At 31.8% G+C, this 17,224-nt stretch overlaps 1 protein-coding gene and 1 pseudogene across 1 annotated transcript; both read right to left on the reverse strand.

Annotated features, from left to right (window-relative positions):
- Positions 1 to 418: 418 nt before the first annotated feature.
- Positions 419 to 4,641, reverse strand: LOC114745879 (uncharacterized; annotated as a pseudogene).
- Positions 4,642 to 10,642: 6,001 nt separating this feature from the next.
- Positions 10,643 to 11,866, reverse strand: LOC114745880 (unknown seed protein 30.1-like). The gene has a single exon (XM_028934054.1). It carries the CDS (start codon positions 11,864 to 11,866, stop codon positions 10,643 to 10,645), a length of 1,224 nt encoding a protein of 407 aa, XP_028789887.1.
- Positions 11,867 to 17,224: the final 5,358 nt, after the last annotated feature.

Below are 17,224 nucleotides of genomic sequence, written 5' to 3' on the forward strand. Positions count from 1 at the left end.
TCGTCACTGTTCTTTTTCTTCCCTAATTTCCAATATGGTGTTTCAATCTTGAAATTTGCTGAACTAAACTCAGATCACAATCATCCAATTAATGCATATATGACCTGATGATCGTCATCTATTTAATTTCTAATATACGAAATTCAATTAATTAACCAAATGTTGTAATTTGTATAATTATTAATTATTCTTTCACTTGATAACATCATTCCGGTTGTACAAGTATGTCACCTGGCGTTGTATGGTGCTCATGGAATCTCAAAATGTGACCGTACATATATAGTCTTCACTGTTGCGAGATGTTGTTCTAACTAAAAACTAGTCTTCAAATACTGTATCAGACTTTGACGCTATAGAACAAGGAGTTTGGCTTTTTTAATTATTGGTTTGCTAGAAAACTAAGAAATGGCAAACTGGGTTATAGAATTAGATGTTTTTATTGCATATAATACGCACACTATATAACACAGTAACATTACACACAGTTTTATTTAGCACACACAGACACTAGAATACTAAGGGTTACAAAGTGTTCTATAGTGATGCTTTATTTATAAGTCGTAACCCCAAGAGACTAGTCATATCTTGCATGCCTAGTAAGCAGCCTTAAGCTCATTGTTTCTTGGAACCCAAGCAATAGCTCCTGAGCCCAAGAAATGGCAGACTGGCACTGTCCCTGGCTTGACCTTGAGTTGATGAAATAACTTATGGGGATCCAAACCTCTTGTATCACGGTGGCAAAGAGCCACAATGCTTGTTGTCGTGCCATCAGCAGCTTCCATGGGGACTATGTAAGTGATTGTTGCATTCACTTGATGACAGTAAAAGACAGGCTTCTCGAAATTCAACTTATGACACATCACTCCTTCACTTGAAACCATGCACCCTCTAATATTTTGTATTGAGTTTGATGAGGCACAAAGGAGCTAGTGAGTGCCTCAATGTCCTTTCCCAACTTTGAAATGACGAAATCAAGTAATGATTCGACAGACTTCGCACAAAACTTGTCATCTTCTCCCACAAATTTTTCCTTAGCATTGCATATTGCTTCCAAGCTTAAATTCTCATGTTCATTTACCATTGTTTTTCTTTTCCATGAACCCACTCCCCAAGGTTGAGGAGATATTGATGACTTCTTTGAATCTTCATTCATTATGTTTCTTTTCCATGAACCAACACCCCAGGGTTGAGAAGATACTGATGACTTTTGTGAATCTTCATTCATCGTGTTTCTTTTCCATGAACCAACACCCCAAGGTTGAGGAGACACTGATGACTTTTGTGAATCTTCATTCATCATGTTTCTTTTCCACGAACCAACACCCCAAGGCTGAGGAAATACTGATGACTTTTGTGAATCTTCGTTCATCTTGTTTCTTTTCCACGAACCGACACCCCAAGGTTGAGAAGATAATGATCTGTCCGAATCTTCATTCACTGTCATTCTTTTCCATGAACCAACACCCCAAGGTTGAAGAGATACTGATGACTTCTCTGAATCTTCGTCTGTGTTTCTTTGCCACGAACCAACACCCCAAGGCTGAGGAAATACTGACGACTTCTTTGAATCGTCATTTGTGTTTCTTTGCCATGAACCAACACCCCACGGTTGAGGAGATACTGATGACTTCTCTGAATTTTCGTTCGTGTTTCTTTGCCACGAACCAACACCCCAAGGCTGAGGAAATACTGATGACTTTTGTGAATCTTCGTTCATCGTGTTTCTTTTCCATGAACCGACACCCCAAGGTTGAGAAGATACTGATTTGTCCGAATCTTCATTCACGGTCATTCTTTTCCATGAACCAACACCCCAAGGTTGAGGAGATACTGATGACTTCTCTGAATCTTCGTTTGTGTTTCTTTGCCACGAACCAACACCCCAAGGCTGAGAAAATACTGATGGCTTCTTTGAATCTTCATTGGTGTTTCTTTGCCACGAACCAACACCCCAAGGCTGAGGAAATACTGATGACTTCTCTGACTCTTCATTTGTGTTTCTTTGCCAGGAACCAACACCCCAAGGTTGAGGAGATACTGATGACTTCTCTGAATTTTCATTCATTATGTTTTTCTTCCATGAACCAACACCCCAAGGTTGAGATACTGATGATTTCTCTAAATCTTCATTCATCATGTTTCTTTTCCACGAACCAACGCCCCAAGGTTGAGAAGATGAAGCCTTATTTGCATCTTTATGCATAACATCATTAGCGTAAGGGCTGTTGAATATCATGTTCATTTGTTTGCCAGGATGTAGGTCGTCTTCAAAGAAGCTGGTATAGGGATATTGGGTATCTTTATTCTTTGCATCTGTCACACCTGTGACGCATTCCCAAATGAATGTTTGTTAATTAAAGATATATCATAGAAACATAAGAAAACATGCATACATTATAAGTGGCAGGAAAAGATCTTGACATTAAAAAAAAAATCTTTTTTATTGGAGAACACAATAATAATAGGAGAAATTCTTAGGTGCATCCAAAGCAGAGCACCACATCATTCATGCACTGCCTAACAAAATCACAACATATTAGAGGTCTCTATCCTATATGTCAACTTAGCTGGCAGCTTTTTGAATCCCGATTTTCTCTCTTCCACTTTCCAAATTTGCTGTCTCTCCTACTTTCTTTCTTTTTTTTCCTGATTAACAGTCACATCGTCCTTCTCTCTCCCTTTCTCACAACACACAGGTCCCGCACACTTCCGTATATCGCCGTCTCTCGCATCTGCTTATGGATCCCAAGTCCCAGGTGATCATCCCCCCCCCCCCCGGGTTCCCGATTTCACCCCACTCATACGCATGCATCAACAGATTTTCGTGTTTTTTTTTTCATTTGGATATTTTCACCCTTTACAGGTAGATTTTTATAGCGAATGAAATTTCAAATTTATATTACTTTCATTTACAAAGTTTCATATTTTTATTAATTTTTAAATTTAATTTGAATGAAAAGTAATATTAAATTTAAATAATAATGATTAATAACTTGAAATTTGGCATTATTTTGGTCTTAATTTTTAAAATTTAATTTAATTTGATCAGTTTAATGGTTTTTTATCTTTGAAATGGTGTTTTTATTTTTAGTCACTAAAACAAAATCGTTTCTATTTTTTTGTTTTTTTGCTTGAAAAAAAAAATCATTTCAAACACTAAAATTAAAATAAAGGGAAATTTCAAAAACTAAAATATTATTAACCCTTTTCCAAATTAAATCATTATATTAAAAGAAAGATAACATCATAAGTTATTTATAAATTTTAAATAAATTGTATGAGAGAAAAGGTCACAAAAACATTTAATTTAAGAGGTGTTTGGATGGAAACCAAACCATAATTTCAGAAATAATTTTACGATCTACGAAATAAATATATGAAAGAGTTTATCTTGATTTGTAAAAAAATACTCCGGATAAACATTTTTAGATATCCAAACACTTTTTAGATATCTTAGCAAAAGACGTGCACGTCGGTGTCGGACTTGTGAGATGTGGAAGGGAAGAGAGACTGGAAGAGAGAGAAGAATGATGTGACTACTGATCAGCGAAAAAGTAGGAGAGGGTCAGGAAATTTGTAAAGTGCGAGAAAGAAAATTGGGATTACTGCCAGCTAAGTTGACATGTAGGATAGAGATATCTGATATGTTGTGATTTTATTGGGCAGTACATGAATGATGTGGTGCTCGGGATGCACCCAAGAATTTCTCTAATCATAGGGGTTGATTTACCCTGATAATAATACCATTATTTAATTTTTAACCCATTTCTTAAGTAATGTCAAGAAAAATAAATTAAATTAAAATTATTTTTATACTTTATTTTAAAATCAAAATATTAATCAAAATATATTAACTTACAAAATAAAATAATTAAAAATTTTAAATGAAAATGAGGAACATAATAAATTAAGATTAGAATAAAATTTTTTTTAAGAAAACATCAAGCTCCAAAATCTCTCCAACTTTTGGGGAGAAAATTTGAGGGTAAAACTACGTGGGCCCGATACCATTTTTCTCTCCTCACTTTTTTCTTCCCATATTTTCTCCTCTAATCTAAATAAGGGAATCTCTATTCTCCCCCATTTTCTCACCTGCTTTTTTTCTTTTCTGATTTTCTCTCCATCCAAATACACAATAAGAGTTCCTGTAAATTTTCATTTTTTTTTCCACTACTCTTTCTCCTTCACTATTTCTTCCAACACTGAAGAACATATTTGAACCCGTTAAAAACATGAAATTTAAATAGAGATATGAGAATTTGAAGTACTAACCGGACTCCAAAAGATACTCTAAATTCTTAGGCAAGGGAGTGTCTGGCCAGATTGAATGCCAGTATTCTTCGGCCGAGCGTGACGATGTCGCATCACTCCCAGTAAGAGCAAACTGCAAATCATATTATTGCATAACGAAGCTGCCATTTAACTTTATGAAATATCTAAGAGTATTGTGATACATATACACATGCGCATATATATATATATATAACCAAAAACATGCAAGAAGCTAATAGTATGAGTAGAAGCATTATTAACGTTTGCCTTCTGATGAAGAAAAGAAGCTTACACATAGCAGGAGAGCAAGAACACCAAAACGAAGCAGCCCCATAGAGAGAATTTGAAGTCTAGAACGAGCAAGCGAAGTGCGAGGCACTGAACCATTGAACTAAGTTGCTTCCTTTATAGAGACGGATTGGCCATTATAGAATAATTAAGGGAAACATATGAATAACAATAATGAAACACGTGACAATAAGTTAGGTCAATAATTTAGCCTGAAAAAATATTGAGGTATACATTTGGCAAATTAACTCTATATAATGTTTCAATTTGATCCGTTAATTTTAAAAAGTATATTTTTAAACTTCTAACTCTAAAATCATTAAGTTTAAATAATCAGTTTTTGTAATAATCATGGATAATTGTTTTGAAAATTAAACTTAATATATTAGTATTTGAAAATGTTTTATCAACATTTAATATCTCAATATCATTTTTTTAAAAATAACTTTATGGTTAAAAGATTAAGAACTTTTTAAAGTTAATGGACCAAATTAAAACTTTGTATAAAGTTAAATGATTAAATATATATTTTAGCCATATAAATATAAGAGATAATGTGAACTAAGATCATATAAGTAAGACCAACTTCAACTTCCTAACTAGTTTTTCCATGTGTTCCTTTTTATGAGAAATAAATCTCTCTCACAGTAGTGTCCTTAAATATAAAAAACAAATTCTTCCTCTAAAATTTTAAATTGGTCTGTCCACTTTGACCTCATAATATATGCCATTTATTATCCATGTAATAAATTTTTACTCATCATCTCTCATATATTTTTTCTTCACAAAATAAGATATAATTGAACAAATATGTATATGGCATTATTATACATGTTTATTGCTTTTAACTAAATCTAACTAATATTTTAAAATGTGTGATTTTAATAGTTACTCCTTCGGTCTTTAATATAAGACCTATTTAATTAATTTGATTATATTAGAGAAGTTAGATAAATTAGTTGATTATAAGAAATATGACATATTTTTTCTAAAACACTATAATTATCTTTTTTAATAACTTTCTTCCTTCACTTACTTGATTATGGTTGAGGGAATATTCATAGAGATAATTTGAAAATTTTGATAAATATGAGAAATAAGTCTTATATTTAGGATTAAAATTAACTTAGCAATTACATTCTATATTAAAGACGATAGAAGTAATTTTTATAATAAGAGATGGATAGATTGTGATACTGGAGACTAGAGGAAATAATGTTTTTTGATCTTCTTTCATTAATAAAAGCAAATTATTAGATTCGTTCCGACAAATAACTTTTTCTCTTGGCCTCACCCAGTAAGAGCAAACTGCAAATCATATTATTGCATAACGAAGCTGCCATTTAACTTTATGAAATATCTAAGAGTATTGTGATACATATACACATGCGCATATATATATATATATAACCAAAAACATGCAAGAAGCTAATAGTATGAGTAGAAGCATTATTAACGTTTGCCTTCTGATGAAGAAAAGAAGCTTACACATAGCAGGAGAGCAAGAACACCAAAACGAAGCAGCCCCATAGAGAGAATTTGAAGTCTAGAACGAGCAAGTGAAGTGAGAGGCACTGAACCATTGAACCAAGTTGCTTCCTTTATAGAGACGGATTGGCCATTGTAGAATAACTAAGGGAAACACATGAATAACAATAATGAAACACGTGACAATAAGTTAGGTCAATAATTTAGCCTGAAAAAACATTGAAGTATACATTTGGCAAATTAACTCTATATAACGTTTCAATTTGATCCGTTAATTTTAAAAAGTATATTTTTAATATTTTAACTCTAAAATCATTAAGTTTAGATAATCAGTTTTTGTAATAATCATGGATAATTGTTTTGAAAATTAAACTTAATATATTAGTATTTAAAAATATTTTATCAATATTTATATAAGATCTCAATATCATTTTTTTAAAAATAACTTTATGGTTAAAAGATTAAGAACTTTTTAAAGTTGATGGACCAAATTAAAATTTTGTATAAAGTTAAATGATCAAATATATATTTTAGCCATATAAGAGATAATGTGAACTAAGATCATATAGGAAAGACCAAATTCAACTTCCTAACTAGTTTTTCCATTTGTTCCTTTTTATAAGAAATAAATCTCTCTCATAGTAGTGTCCTTAAATATAAGAAACAAATTCTTTCTCGACAATTTTAAATTGGTCTATCCACTTTGACCTCATAATATATGCCATTTATTATCCATGTAATACATTTTCACTCATCATCTCTCATATATTTTTTCTTTACAAAATAATATATAATTGAACAAATATGTATATAGCATTATTATATATGTTTATTGCTTTTAACTAAATCTAACTAATATTTTAAATTGTCTGATTTTAATAGTTACTCCTCTGATCTTTAATATAAAGCCTATTTAACTAATTTGATTATATTAAGAAAGTTAGGTAAATTAGTTAATTATAAGAAATATGACATATTTTTTCTAAAACACTATAATTGTCTTTCTTAATATCTTTCCTCCTTCACTTACTTGATTATGGTTGAGAAAATATTTATAGGGGTAATTTGAAAATTTTGATAAATATAAGAAATAAGTCTTATATTTAGAATCAAAATTAACTTAGTAATTAGATCCTATATTAAAGACAAGAGAAGTATTTTTTATAATAAGAGATGGATAGATTGTGATACTAGAGATTAGAGGAAATAATGTTTTTTGAACTTCTTTTATTAATAAAAGCAAATTATTAGATTCCTTCCAACAAATAACTTTTTCTTTTGGTCTCAGGGGTAGAAATAGGTCAAGCGGCCTGTAAATGGCCTAATCTGGCCTGGCCTATTTAGATATCAGAACAGGCTCAAGCCTATAAAAAAAACTTGTTTACTTTATCAGGCTAGGCTCAGACCTGATAGTAAGCCTATGAGGCCTGTTAGGCGCCCTGAGCCTGTTATCTTTTTTTTAGGTTAAAATTGTAAACTGACGGGAGGGAATATGCTATTCTGATTGGTTAATTGAGAAAACTCCACCCACATAAATGTGTTATCTAGAGCCTATTTCATGCCTCATTTCATTTTCATTCTCTATAATAAAAATAATTGATGTATATATAATGACACATATTTGAACAAAGAAAGAAAACATAAGTGCATTAAAAAAAAAAAAGCATCATTTATTTATTTGATCCATACTTTTCATATTAATCTTATATAGAACATATATATATATATATAAATATATATATATATATATATATAGAATTGACCTATTATGTTTTAGACCGTATATTTGTGTTCTCAATCTAATTCTTATTATAATAGTTGCTTAATTAATTTAAATAAATAAATTACAATAAATGGAACATTTTTTTTTTAAAACAACCATATGTAACAACAAGATCAAATATCATTTTGTTAGTAAATTAGTTTGAATAAATGATAAATTTAAAATATAAAAGGGATTAAGGATGTTTCATATTTTAAACTAGATCTAGTCACCAACTAATTTTTATACTAAAAATGGGATGAAGTGATATTTTTATATCAGAGTAAAATTATGTTTTCTAATAATTTTTCATATTAGAATTTTTTTGGGCCTAAGGGGACATGTTTTACAAATTGTGTTAATTTGATAATTTCATATTTTTTGTTTGTATTGAATTATTGTAATTTTAAATTGATTTATGTGTGTGTTGAAAATTTGTTAAAAAAACAAGCCTCTTAACAGGCCACAAGCCAAGCCTGATTATAGGTCAGGCTCAGGTCGATTAAAAGATATTTCACAGGCCGCAGGTCAAGTTCAGGCCAACAAGTCTCACCACAGGCTAGGCCTGTTAAGAGTGAGACCTGGTCTGTTTTCATCTCACCCACCTTGATTCAACCTGCCGGCTAAGGATGTGTTTGGAATCACATCTGGACCTTCAAACTGACTTCTCTACCGGCAAAAGGAGCTTTTTTGATTTGGGATGTGTTTGAAATCACATTTTTGCAATCTGACTTCTGTCACTGAAACGGACTTATACAATAAGCTCAAAGAAGCTGCTTTTATCTAATTTGACTTCTGTAAAAATCATATTGAAAAAAAAGTTACTTCTCCACTGCTAATCCAAACACACCCTAAAACACCCCTGGGCTGCCGGACACAAAACAGAGAACACACACACAAAACAACAAAAAGCAAAAAGCCTTACTCTATCTCTTTAATTATGTATGGCTTCATCTTCCGCGTGTCTCGTGTTTCCCTTTTTTAAAGATCGGCAGCGTGTCTCGTGGAACTAAAAAATTGGCCCCATTTTAATTTATATTTTTTGTGGTTTTTAAACATTTTACTTTCTCCTGTTCTTATTTTAAACTTAAAATGAATAACAAATAATTAACTGAATATACTTAAATATAATAACTGAACATTAAGACGCGGGAACTCCATTATTACAGATTATGCGAAGAGAAGAAAAATTAGCAGTGAAGAAGCCGCACTGAGAATCATTAATTATAGTACTGTGGGATTAATTATGATGGCTCATTCATTCGAGTAATTAAAGGCGAAAGGGCCAACATATAAAGCTTTAATGAATGTACCGATATTACGAGAAGATGTAACAGGGACACACAGGTGGAACTCATGCAAGGCTTCTTCCTCATCGGCACCGTTTCACTGTAAGAAACCTAGCCGATGAAGTTAATGTTTCAACGTCGACATTTATGACACCCATGCACGATACCGATTAAGAGGACGACACACAAATGGAAATCATGCAAAGGTTTAATTTCTTCCTCAGTGCCTATCTGAGTGATGTTAAAACTCTTGCACAATTAATGGCTACACACTATCCAAAGTACCTAACTAATGTTATACTTTATTCAGTTCAAAATATAAGAACTTGTTGAAGAATGAATTTGGTCATAAATATAAAACTCTGATTCACCTTGTTTCCAACATTTATCTATTTTATTCCCAAGTAATCTCTATGGTGATTACATATGTTAATGAGTTTTTATTAAATGGCAGTTCCAATGCATATTATTAATAGGAGTATTTAAAAAAAGACAATATCTGTAATTTTTGCAAATTAATTATCTACCTCTTACATTAAGAACCACAGATAGTATTTTTCTGTAGTCTTGGCCTTCAAATGCTCTTTGGTTGTACGTTGAGGTTCAAGGCAATGTTGTATTGCTGAATCTTTACAGGTACTTTGTAAGTAATGAGTGTTCTTTTAGCTATAAGACTTGTTTTGACCTTAATGAACCTATTCACCAGGGACAAAGCCACGTTGGCAAAAACACGTAAGCTAATGAGAAACAGTTACATGTGATGAAACGAACACGTCTCTGTTATTGATATTTTCTGCAGCACCAAGTTACGAGGCGGAATCCACGCAAAGGTTCTTCATGTTTGAGGCTTGAATGTGAAAATTGTCTGGGTCTCTGTTTCTGAAACCGATTAGTACAGGAACTCATCTTTATATGTTTTAGCTTCATCAACTTTCAAAATCAGTACGTTAAAATTCTGGACGGTCCACGTTACTTATCGAGTGATGAGCGCTAGGTTCTCATCACTAGATGAGCACCAAAACCGGGTCATACCACTTCCCTTGATGCTCGAATGAAATATATGGCTGCTAAACAAACACACACATATGAACCACATTTTGTGATTTTATATATACAGGACTCTTGGAAATCTCAAAATGTGACCTTACGTATATATATATATATATATATATAGACTTCGCTGTTGTGAGATGTTTCTAATTAAAAATTAAGCTCTATCCTTTTTGGGTTCTAGTTATGTAACGTGGCCTTGATCTTCAAGTACTGTTTCATAATCGGGGCCTCAAGGTAAGGAGTTTTGCTCATTATTGGTTAGTCAGAAAACTGAGAAATGACAAGCAAGGTTATAGAATTAATGCTTTTATTATATATAACACATACATTTATTACTTAACATGCCAACATCTCATATAGATAGTTTTATCTAAGCACATAACACACTTGTACACACATATATGGGGTTACCGGCTACAAAGTGTTAAAGAGCGTGATGCTTTTATTTAAAAGTCGTAACCCACCAAAGCTAGAGACTAGCCTAGCTTGCTTAGCGAGAAGCCTTAAGCTCGTTATTTCTTGGAACCCAAGAGATAGCTCCGGATCCCAAGAAATGGCAAACTGGCACTGTTCCTGGTAGGACTTTGAGTTGATGGAACAACTTATGGGGATCCATACCTCTTGTATCACGATGGCAAAGAGCCACTATATTTGTTCTCGTGCCATCAGCAGCTTTCATGGGAACTATGTAAGTGATTGTTGCATTCACTTGATGACAGTAAAACACAGGCTTCTTGAAATTCAACTTGTGACACATCACACCTTCACTTGAAACCCTCTGAACACCCTCCAATATTGTGTACTGAGTTTGATGAGGCACAAAGGAGCTTGTGAGTGCTTCAATTTCCTTCCCCAACTTTGAAATGACGAAATCAAGTAATGATTTCACAGACTCTGCACAAAACTTGCCATCTTCCCCAACAAACCTTTCCTTAACATTGCATATTTTTTTCAATCTTAAACTCTTAGGCTCATTATTTACCATTGTCTTTCTTTTCCACGTACCGACTCCATAAGGTTGATTTAAACTTGACTTGTCAACATCCACTGTGTTTTTTTTCCACGTACCGACTCCATATGGTTGATTTAAGATTGACTCTTTATCATCCACCACGCTTCTTTTCCATGTACCAACTCCATAAGGTTGATTCAAGCTTGACTCTTTATCATCCACTGTGCTTCTTTTCCACGTACCGACTCCATAAGGTTGATTCAAACTTGACTGATCAACATCCTCCTCACTTCTTTTCCACATACCGACTCCATAAGGTTGATTCAAGCTTGATTGGTCAACATCTACGGTGCTTCTTTTCCATGTGCCAACTCCATAGGGTTGATTCAAGCTTGACTCATCATCATCCCCCGCGCTTCTTTTCCATGTACCAACTCCATAGAGTTGATTCAAACTAGACTTTCTATCATCCACTATGCTTCTTTTCCATGTACCGACTCCATAGGGTTGATTTAAGCTCAACTCGTTAACATCCACTGTGCTTCTTTTCCATGTACCGACTCCATAAGGTTGATTCAAGCTTGACTTGTCAACATCCATTATGTTTCTTTTCCATGTACCAACTCCATAAGGTTGATTCAAGCTTGACTTTTCTGATAAAACATTCCAAGATTGAGAAGATAAGGACTTCTCTGGATCTTTCTCCACAATATCAATTTTCTGCTCCTCATTAGCATAAGGGCTCTTGAATATTATGTTCATTTGTTTGCCAGCGTGAAGGTCTTCTTCAAAGAAGCTGGTATAGGGATATTGCGTATCTTCTTTCTCTGCATCGTTCACACCTTTGACGCATTCCCAAATGAATATTTGTTAATTAAAGATATAATAGAACCATAAAAAAACATGCATGCACTATAAATGGTGAGAAAACCTTTGGAATCATCAACATCGTGTTTTGAAATTAACGATGGTATATTCATCAATATTATAAGTAGTAAGGATAGAGTAGGTAAGATGAATGGAGGTATAGGATTTAAATCCTTTTCATTTAAGGGGGAAAAAATCTTTTTATTGAAGAACACCAAATAATCACATAGGTTCATTTAATTAATTTTTTCATGGTATTATTAACACATGAATATTTCGCATACATATGCCTATATCCAAAAAAAAATTTCATGGTATTATTAACACATGAATATTTCGCATACATATGCAAAGAAATTGTGGAGGTGATGTTTCATTCCCCAATTTTTTTGCAGGGGAAAAATTGAAGTTTATATAAATTTTTCTCTCCCCCCCAAAAAAAAAATTTCTTCATTCTTTCCTATAGATAATATTGTTGATATGGATCCGTTAAAAACATGGAATTGGAATAAAAATGTGAGAATCTTAAGTACTAACCAGACCCCAAAAGATACTCCAAATTCTTAGGCATAGAAGTGTCTGGCCAGATTGAATGCCAGTATTCACGATTGGATGGGTAGAGATACAGGATTTGAGTCCTTTTAATGTTTTTTTTTTTTGAAAAAAATCTTTTTTATTGAAGAACACAATAATAATAGGAGAAATTCTTAGGTGCATCCAGAGCAGAGCACCACATCATTCATGCACTGCCCAATAAAATCACAACATATCAGAGGTCTCTATCCTACATGTCAACTTAGCTGGCAGCTTTTTGAATCCCGATTTTCTCTCTTCCACTTTCCAAATTTGCCGTCTCTCCTACTTTTTTTTTTTCTCCCTGATTAACAGTCACATCGTCCTTCTCTCTCCCTTTCTCACAACACACAGGTCCCACACACTTCCGTATATCTCCGTCTCTCGCATCTGCTTATGGATCCCAAATCCCAGCTGATCATGCCCTCCCCCCTCCCGATTTCACCCCACTCATACACAAGCATCAACAGATTTTTGTGTTTTCTTTTTCATTTGGATATTTTCAGCCTTTACAGGTAAATTTTTATAGCGAATGAAATTTCAAATTTATATTATTTTCATTTATAAAGTCTCATATTTTTGTTTATTTTTAAATTTAATTTGAATCAAAAGTAATATTAAATTTAAATAATAATGATTAATAACTTGAAATTTGGCATTATTTTGGTTTTAATTTCTAAAATTTAATTTGATTTGATTAGTTTAATGATTTTTTATCTTTGAAATGGTTTTTTTACTTTTAGTCCAGCTAAAACAAAACCATTTCTTTCTTTTTTTGCCTGAAAAAACAAAATCATTTCAAACACTAAAATTAAAATAAAGTGAAATTTCAAAAACTAAAATATTATTAACCCTTTTCCAAATTAAATGATATTTATAAATTTTAAATAAATTGTATGAGAGAAAAGGTCATAAAAACATTTAATTTAGATATCTTTAACAGGAAGCAAAAGATGTGCATGTCTGTGTGGGACTTGTGAGATATGGAAGGGAAGAGAGATTGGAAGAGAGAGAAGGACGATGTGACTACTGATCAGCAAAAAAGTAGGAGAGAGTCAGGAAATTTGTAAAGTGCGAGAGAGAAAATTGGGATTCAGAAATCTGCCAGCTAAGTTGACATGTAGGATAGAGATATCTGATATGTTGTGATTTTATTGGGCAGTACATGAATGATGTGGTGCTCGGGCTGACCCAAGAATTTCTCTAATCATAGGGGTTGATTTGCCCTGATAATAATGCCATTATCTAATTTTTAACCCATTTCTTAAGTAATGTCAAGAAAAATAAATTAAATTAAAATTATTTTTATATTTTATTTTAAAATCAAAATATTAATAAAAATATATTAACTTACAAACTAAAATAATTAAAAATTTTAAATGAAAATGAGGAACATAATAAATTAAGACTAGAATACAAAGAAATTTTAGAAAACATCAGGCTCCAAAATCTCTCCAACTTTTGGGGAGAAAATTTGGGGGTAAAACTACGTGGGCCCGATACTATTTTTCTCTCCTCACTTTTTTCTTCTCATATTTTCTCCTCTAATCTAAATAAGGGAATATCTATTCTCCCCCATTTTCTCACTTGCTTTTTTTCTTGTCCTGATTTTCTCTCCATCCAAATACACAATAAGAGTTACGTTTCTATAAATTTTCATTTTTTCCCCCCTCAACTCTTTCTCCTTCGTTACTTCCTTCAACACTGAAGAACATATTTGAACCCGTTAAAAGCATGAAATTTAAATAGAGATATGAGAATTTGAAGTACTAACCAGACTCCAAAAGATACTCTAAATTCTTAGGCAAGGGAGTGTCTGGCCAGATTGAATGCCAGTATTCTTCGGCCGAGCGTGACGATGTCGCACCACTCCCAGTAAGAGCAAACTGCAAATCATATTATTGCATAACGAAGCTGCCATTTAACTTTATGAAATATCTAAGAGTATTGTGATACATATACATATATATATTTATATATAATATAACTAAAACATGCAAGAAGCTAATAGTATGAGTAGAAGCATTATTAACGTTTGCCTTCTGATGAAGAAAAGAAGCTTACACATAGCAGGAGAGCAAGAACACCAAAACGAAGCAGCCCCATAGAGAGAATTTGAAGTCTAGAACGAGCAAGTGAAGTGAGAGGCACTGAACCATTGAACCAAGTTGCTTCCTTTATAGAGACGGATTGGCCATTGTAGAATAATTAAGGGAAACACATGAATAACAATAATGAAACACGTGACAATAAGTTAGTTCAATAATTTAGCCTGAAAAAATATTGAAGTATACATTTGGTAAATTAACTTTATATAACGTTCCAATTTGATCCGTTAATTTTAAAAAGTATATTTTTAATCTTTTAACTCTAAAATCATTAAGTTTAAATAATCAGTTTCTGTAATAATCATGGATAATTGTTTTGAAAATTAAACTTAATATATTAGCATTTAAAAATATTTTATCAATATTTAAGATCTCAATATCATTTTTTTTTTAAAATAACTTTATGGTTAAAAGATTAAGAACTTTCTAAAGTTGATGGACCAAATTAAAACTTTGTATAAAGTTAAATGATCAAATATATATTTTAGCCATAAAAATATAAGAGATAATGTGAACTAAGATCATTTAGGAAAGACCAAATTCAACTTCCTAACTAGTTTTTCCATTTGTTCCTTTTTATAAGAAATAAATCTCTCTCATAGTAGTGTCCTTAAATATAAGAAACAAATTCTTTCTCTAAAATTTTAAATTGGTCTATCCACTTTGACCTCATAATATATGCCATTTATTATCCATGTAATAAATTTTTACTCATCATCTCTCATATATTTTTTCTTTACAAAATAAGATATAATTGAACAAATATGTACATAGCATTATTATACATGTTTATTGCTTTTACCTAAATATAACTAATATTTTAAATTGTGTGATTTTAATAGTTACTCCTCCGGTCCTTAATATAAGACCTATTTAACTAATTTGATAATATTAAGGAAGTTAGAGAAATTAGTTAATTATAAAAAATATGACATATTTTTTTCTAAAACACTATAATTATCTTTCTTAATATCTTTTCTCCTTCACTTACTTGATTATGGTTGAGAAAATATTTATAGGGGTAATTTGAAAATTTTGATAAATATGATAAATAAGTCTTATATTTAGAACCAAAATTAATTTAGCTATTGGATCCTATATTAAAGCCAAGAAAAGTATTTTTTATAATAAGAGATGGATAGATTGTGATGCTAGAGATAAGAGGAAATAATGGTTTTTTAACTTCTTTCATTAATAAAAGCAAATTATTAGATTCGTTCCAACAAATAACTTTTAAAGCCAAGAGAAGTATTTTGGTCTTAGGGGTGGAAATAGGCCAAGCGGCCTGTCAGGGGCCTATAGCCTGGCTTGACCTATTTAAATATCAGAATAAGCTTAGGCCTGTAAAAAAACCTATTTAGTTTATCAGGCCAGGCTCAAGCCTGATAGTAAGCTTGTTAAGCCTGTCAAGCGGCTTGGACCTGTTATCTTTTTTTTTTTTTAGGTTAAAATTGTAAATTGACAGGAGCGAATATGCTATTCTGATTAGTTAATTGAGAAAACTCCACCCACATAAATGTGTTATCTAGAACCTATTGCATGCTTCATTTCATTTTCATTCTCTATAATAAAAATAATTGGTGTATGTATAATGACACATATTTGAACAGAGAAAGAAAAACATAAGTGCATTAAAAAAAAAATAAAAGCATCATTCATTTATTTGATCCATGCTTTTCATATTAATCTTATATAGAATATATATATATAAATATATATATATATCAGTGTAAAAAAAACCGGACCGGACCGGACCGGCCGGTTCAACCGGTAAACCGGTGAACCGGTCAGTGGTCCGGTCCGGTTCATAAGCTAAACCGGGGACCGGTTCAAACCGGATTGAACCGGTCAAACCGGTGTGAACCGGTGAAAACCGGTATGAACCGGTATTGAACCGGTTTAAATAAATATATTGATATTTATCCTATTTTTTCTCATTTAACTCCTAATATCTCAATTATTATAGATTTAAATGAATTTTGATGATGAGTTTGGCATCAATAACTATTAATTTTAGTTATTGAAAAAATTATAAAGATCAAAATTCTCAATATTGTTGTACTTTATTATTATTACAATCAAATTCTTATTGTATTTCTTTATATTTTGTTATTAGTAATTATTATTATTGTTATATTTTGTCATTTTTAATTAAATTAAATTATTTTAATATGACCGGTTTGATCCCGAGTTGACCCCGGTCTGACCCATTAACCCTTGAACCACTACCTCAACCGGTTTAGTGTCCGGTCCGATTTTTTGTTCCTTGATATATATAGAATTGACCTATTATGTTTTAAACCGTATATATGTGTGCTCAATCTAATTCTTATTATAATAGTTGCTTAATTAATTTAAATAAATAAATAAATTACAATAAATGCAACATTTTTTTTAAAACAACTATATGTAACAACAGGATCTAATATCATTTTGTTAGTAAATTAGTTTGAATAAATGATAAATTTAAAATGTGAAAGGGATTAAGGATGTTTCATATTTTAAACTAGATCTAGTCACCAACTAATTTTTATACTAGAGATGGGATGAAATGATATTTTTATATCAGAGT

Source organism: Neltuma alba, unplaced genomic scaffold (genome assembly GCF_004799145.2).
Source record: "Neltuma alba isolate B1F8T4 unplaced genomic scaffold, ASM479914v2 tig00004856_pilon, whole genome shotgun sequence".
NCBI classification, from domain to species: Eukaryota; Viridiplantae; Streptophyta; class Magnoliopsida; order Fabales; family Fabaceae; genus Neltuma; species Neltuma alba.